Below are 6,216 nucleotides of genomic sequence, written 5' to 3'. Positions count from 1 at the left end.
CCCCCAGCTCTCCCAGCCTGGCTCCAGAGCAGAGAAGCAAAGTAAGTTATTTCAGTCCCCAGTTCCTGGTTTCAGCACATCTGTTCTCACTGAAATCAAGGGCACTGCTCAAATACCTGACCTGGCTTCAAGTCAGGCTTGGGATCACAACCACCTCTGGTACCATCAGTTCTGCTCCTGTGCTCCAACAACCCAGCTTTGACACCCAGCTACTCTTCTACAAGTCCCTTTTGTGCTTTGCCTCTATTTTCAGTATTTTTCAGTGACAGGGACTGTGACACCTGATGGATCCTAGTCCATCATGGCCTCAATTCCAGGTAATTCCAGCAGAGACTCTCACACTGCCCTGGTACAGCCCCCAAACTGACCCTCCTCACCACCCCCATCTTCCTTCCTCCCCATCCTCTCTCTGTTTGGGGTTTTCCAAGCCCATCTCTCTGCTGGCACACAAAGCCCTTCCTCAGCCTCCCTTTCCTGCAGGGAGGAACCTGGCAATACTTACGTGCCTCCCAAAAGCCTAACCAGGGGTTTGTGGTGTCTGAGGAGGAATTTGGTGAGGAAGACACTACACACAATGCACAGAGGCTCTCTCAGGTATGTTGTAATCGAGTTTTATAAGCAGCAAAGTGTGTTCAACCACGTTTGTAGCTTTGGTACCAGTGGACAGCAACAACATCACAGATCTATAAGGAAAGCACGGAGCCAGCTCCAGGGCTGGACACGCTGGATGCACTTGGCAAGCACGAGTTGGTACAGCAGGATTGCCACAGAGTGTTTGCATGAACCACAGGACCCAGCTCTGTGGTGGTACAGTTTATTCTGGAGTAGCTCTAGAGACAGTTCAATAAATACCTGCTTCAGGAGAAAAGCACACAGCCTCCAGAACCCTCCTCTCCTTCAGCCTTTGTGGAGAGTGGAACCCACTTCCCCCTGCACATTCCCTGTGCTCCCAGGGCTTGGGAGCAAAAATAAAACATCTGCTGAGACTGTTCCTGCCAGCCCTGGCAGTGAGTCCAGCACAGGGAAGTGCCAGGGGAGCCACAGCCCTTCTCTGTTGCCTGTGCTTGTGTTTCCAGTGATGCAGGGAACACTGACTGCACTGCACCTGCAGGCCCAGGGAATTTGCTCTCCAAGCAAAGCTAAAGCTTGTAACCTAGAGATTTTTAACTTTATGACTACTTAGAGCAGCTGTTGTTGACTGGCAGTTTTTACTGACCACCACATTGTCACACAGAGGCACAAAGAGGCACCTTTGGGCACCTCAGTGCTACGGACAAGGACTGGTTTGGGACAGACAGGCTGTGCAGGAGGGGAGGGGATCAGATGGGCAACACCCACTTCCAACAACTGTATGAAACCACATGGAAAATAGACATTTCCTCCTGTTACTACCTCCAGAAAGAATACTCTCTCTTTCTATGAAGAGATTTCAGCCTGAACATAACCCTGAGCCAGAGCAGAGTTACCCCTGTGAGCACTCCTTGTCGAGAAATCCTGACTCCCAGAACAGAGAGCACCAACACTTTCCATCCTCTGCCACCAGGTGATTTGCTCCCCACATTTTAGAGATTTCTCTCCCCATTTTAGAGGTTTGTCTCCCCCATTTTAGGGGTGATTTTCCCCATTTCAGAGGTTTCTGTTTCACGGAGCCCGGCCCCGACCTCTCTCTGTAAAGGAAGAAGCGTCAGTGAGCATCTCGCACACAAACTCCTCTGGTTTTGTGTCTGGCCTTACCTTACAAAACAAGAACTGTTAGCTAAGCAAGCTCTTTATCGTGGCTTAACCCCCGAAAGGTGCGAAGCATAAGGAGGCTGCATGCCAAGGGTGACCCACATAGCGGCCGTGCCAGCGGCGTTGGGCTGCGGGAGCACGCGGGGCAGGGGCGGGTGATGGACTGTAAAGGAGGGACGGGAGGGTTTGTGCTGGAGAGAAGCCAGTTTAATAGACAAAGAAGAGTTAGACTGGACAGGAGCAGAGGAGGAGGGCAGGAACGTCTCGCCGGGGGGGATGGAGGGCAGGTTCTGCAGGAGAGCAGGCTCGGAGTTAGAAGCGAGTAAAGGAGGAGGAGGAGGCAAGGACACGTTAGGAGGGGGCGGAGGGGGATGGAAGACAGATTGCACTGGAGCTCTGTTGAGGTGCTGAGCAGGTCTAGTCTCACTAGATGTTACTAAATTAGAGGAAGAGGGTGGGAAGGATGAGGATGAGGTGCTGGCAACAGCCTGCAGAGGGTTTAAGCTTAGCACGGTGCTGCTAGAGACAGCACTGCTGCTGAAACTGGCTCCAAATTGATGAGGAGAGGAGGCAGAAGGCACCGCATGGTTAAAAATACCTGCAAACAGGAGAGAAAAACTCAGCTTCAACAGATGGGCTTTGTACAGTCTCAAGTGACAAGAGAAACAAAACAAAACAAAAAAAAAAAAGAAACAAACAAACAAACAAGCAAAATTATAATAGTTACAGCCCCATACAAAAATATGCAGCGTGAGAAGGCAGCAAGCAATGAAGAGATAATGGTGCAGGCCAGGAGGTACAAAAGGTTCCACTTACCTTTCCTACTGCCAACCTCTAAATGCCACGAGGAAAAATGGTCAGACCCAAGAACTGTCAGTTCTATACCACACAGACAGAGTTTTGATGAGATTAGAAGTGGTCTTTAGAGTTGGTTATCTGAAGACTCAAAGTGCTGCTCTTCCCTCCCCACCCTCCTGCTCCCCCACTTACAGGGCAGCAGAGGGGAGTTGTAATTCCAGCAAATCTACGTGCTGAGAGATGTGAGAGTTAGGATTTCCCGACATGGTGCCTGAATGATTATGGACAGGTAAGAAAAACTGCCCTGGACACTTAGAATTGGCAGGTTCAGCCTATCTTCTAGTCCTGCCAGCTTGTCCCCGGTGTGGGCCACAGAAGCCAAGCCTGTGCAGAATCCCAGAAGTGCAAGGTGCATATGGCATTGCCCTTCCTGGCCAAGAAATGCTCTTCGTGTCCATTCAAGGGCCAGAACGCTACAGAACTCCCAACATCAGCTCCTCTGATGTTCTGCTCCTCCTGGATCATGCTAAATCCATTCAAGGCCTAATCTCAACCTTTCCTCAAGTTGACAAGTTAGAGATCCTTAACATGGTACCAGGACAAGTCAAATCTGTTACCTGCAGGCAGACCTAAGTTGGTTCCAACACAGCAACATCTGAACAAGCAAACATTATCAATCACAAAGTCTGGGTGTATTGTTTCATTAAGGTGGTACAACAAGCTCATCTAGCAGACAAAGCTCATGAGATTTCACTGTGGGGAACTGAAATCATCCTAGCAATTCCAAGAGAGAAAGAGAGAGAGAGAGAGAGAGAGAGGAGACTGGTTATGTGGGACAGATCTGCTTCGCATCCTGTAGAAATGAAAGGGTTTCACCCCTGGAGAGGCAGTGTCAGACTTTCCTTTAGGCCCTGTCTTATACCAGAGAAAGAGTTCTGCCTACCTCCAACTGTTCCACCTGTAACCCCAGGAGAGAAGTTCCCCATAGTGTGAGAATTAGTCAGTCTGGTTGCAGCTGATGACACGTGGACCAGACTGGCAGCAGCTGGCATTGAATTAAATAAGGACTGCAATACTGAGGAATTTGTCACCGAGTTGAGGTTTGCTTGCAAGGCCATGGGGCCGAGGGGGAACTGCGATCCAGTGGTCAGAGTGTTGAGGAAAGGATGGTGCGTCGGGACAGACGGTGCTGGGTTCCCTGCTGAGGAAACAGCAGTAGAAAGGCTTTTACCATTCAGAAGGCCACCAGACGAAACAGCAGCAGAAATGAAAAGGTTGTGGCCGTTTTTAAACTCCACGTCTCGGTCCCTTCCCTTGCCGACCTTTCCGTTGTGCTGCACAGAGTTTTTCTCCGCAGACCCCCCCGCTCGAGCGCTCAGCTCGCTGAGCTCTTTGCCCTTCACCCCCGGCCGGCTCAGCTCTTCTCCCTTGGTGCCCAGACCTTCCAGCTGCCTCTTGTTCAGGAAAAGGTTGGTGTCTGACACCCCCAGGTCCTTGCCTCGCTGCGAGGGGAAGCCCAGGGAGCAGGTGGGAGCCGTCCCGTCCGGAGCTTTGTGAGGAAGAGCGGCGCTGTCCATGAAGCCGTGCAGGCCCAGCTCGGAGGACAGGCCCCCGTTGTAGGTGAAGCCATTGGGGGGGTTTGTGCCAGGGCTCAGCCCATCCGAGGGCACTGCCAGGCTCTTCCTGGGGTGTCCTGGCACCTTGGTGTCCATGGCCAGCCCGTCCTCAGAGGGCGGCCTGAAGGCAAACAGGGAGTTCTGGCTCAGGGCTGACACCGCCTGCAAGGGGCTGTCTGTGGTTTTGGTCAGGTTGATGTCAGATATCGGTGAAAAAGTCGATTTCCATTTGCTGCTGTTCATGTTCTCGTTGCTTTGTGCTTGTTTCCTCCCCGATAAGCTGCCACCTGGTTGGGAAGGGGAGGTTTACAAATGTCAATAAACAGAATTCACTAAATCTGCCCCTTGAGAAAGGGGTTTTATAGAATCACAGAGTCCTTAAGGCTGGAAAAGACCTTTAAGATCATCAAGCCAAATCATCAACCAGCACCACCACCACCATGGTTATCACTAAACCATGTCCTCAAGTACCACATCCATCGTTTTTTTGAACACTTCCAGGGATGGGGACTCCACCACTGCCCTGGGCAGCCCTTTCCAATGCCTGACAATCCTTTCAGTGAAGAAATTCTCACAGTATCCAATCTAAACCACCCCTGAGACCATTTCTTCTTGTCCTGTCCCTTGTTTCCTGGGAGCAGAGCCTGATCCCCCCTGGCTGCATCCTCCTGTCAGGGAGTTGCAGAGAGAGAGGACCCCCCAAACCTCCTTTTCTCCAGGCTGAGACCCCCCCTGCTCCCTCAGCTTCTCCTCATGTTCCAGACCCTTCTCTGGGCAGCACCCACACTTTTTATCCTTCAACACCCACCTTTTATCAGTCTGTAATTCTATTTCTGAACCAAAGGCAGAAATATTTGTGAAGTCACATAAAAGTCCTTAAAATTCAGTTTAATAATCTGGAAAAGTCTGAAAACACTGATCTGCTTTTTCCCCCTATTTTTGTACTATAGATCCCTCCTCAAACCCTGAGTCAGTGAAAAATTGGACAGATCATTGGTGACCTGTGGCTACAGAAAGAAGGGACTCAAAAATCTGTAATTAATGATGATTAGGAACCACACTTTGTCCAGCAGCAGAGAGAAACCTCCCACTGACAGCTTTGCCCATCCCCAGGCCCAGCCATTACCACAAACAATTCCCATTCCTCACACGTACCATTTTCAACAGTCTTCTGTGGAGATTTGCTTTCCAATGATATTGTTGCAATTTTCCTTTCAATTCTAGTGGGAAAATAGAAAGGTTATAGCACCTATAGCAAACCTTCTGCTGCACATTTACCCTCACAGTCTATACTCATGATTAGGTCTTATCAGATGAGAGAATATAAAAACCAACTCAGCCCCAGAGTTTTGTGTCACTAAAGGAATTTATAAGCATCAAAAACCCACCACAAACTTAAGGCAGGAGCTACTACAGAATTACTGCTCTTTGACAGGATTAGTGCACATTCAGAGAACTTTGCTGTTTTTTTATTTCAAAACAAAAAGTAGAAGCACATTTCTATAGTGGTTATTTTTCACAGAGCCATTGGAGGGTTTGGGTTGGGAGGGACCTTAAAGCCCATCCAATTCCACCCCTGCCATGGCAGGGACACCTTCCACCATCCCAGGCTGCTCCAAGCCCCGTCCAGCCTGGCCTTGGGCACTGCCAGGGATCCAGGGGCAGCCCCAGCTGCTCTGGGCACCCTGTGCCAGGGCCTGCCCACCCTCCCAGCCAACAATTCCTTCCCAATATCCCATCCAGCCCTGCCCTCAGACAGCTTTCCAGCATCTTAAACAAGAAAAATATTGCACCCCACAAGCAGGCAAATAATCCATTTCCAGAGTAACACATCAATAGTCTGGGACAGGAGCTGAAGAATTTTAAGCAAAGTTTCACACTGGGAGTGAGCAGGAGACAGAGCCTTAGCTAGAGATCACACACAACCTCAGTGCTCCTACAAAGCAGCACAGTAAGAAAATTACAGAGTCCCAGAATGTCCTGAGTTAGCAGGGACCCCCAGGGATGATCAGTGCAGCCCCTGGCCCTGCCCAGACCCCCCAACAAGCCCACCCTGAGCATCCCTGAGAGC

At 50.3% G+C, this 6,216-nt stretch overlaps 1 protein-coding gene across 14 annotated transcripts in view; it reads right to left on the bottom strand.

The window, feature by feature from the left end:
- DOT1L (DOT1 like histone lysine methyltransferase) overlaps positions 1-6,216 on the bottom strand; it is a 74,778-nt gene that overhangs the window by 7,726 nt on the left and 60,836 nt on the right. For 9 of the 14 annotated variants that reach the window (XM_015651775.2, XM_015651779.2, XM_015651782.2 and 6 more), the window contains 3 exons: positions 5,301-5,365; positions 3,473-4,432; positions 591-2,329 (listed from right to left, as the gene is read on the bottom strand). In XM_015651775.2, the coding sequence (XP_015507261.1) occupies positions 1,770-2,329; positions 3,473-4,432; positions 5,301-5,365 (1,585 nt within the window). In that variant the 3' untranslated portion in view covers positions 591-1,769. Of the gene's footprint in view, positions 1-590; positions 2,330-3,199; positions 4,433-5,300; positions 5,366-6,216 lie in introns of those variants that run through there. The other 5 variants (XM_033520185.1, XR_004500369.1, XM_015651776.2 and 2 more) reach the window with 5 other exon arrangements.

The sequence above is a fragment of the Parus major genome, chromosome 28, assembly GCF_001522545.3.
Source record: "Parus major isolate Abel chromosome 28, Parus_major1.1, whole genome shotgun sequence".
Classification (NCBI taxonomy): domain Eukaryota; kingdom Metazoa; phylum Chordata; class Aves; order Passeriformes; family Paridae; genus Parus; species Parus major.
Note: the sequence above shows the minus strand (reverse complement) of the source record. Positions and strands in the feature narration are given on the sequence as shown.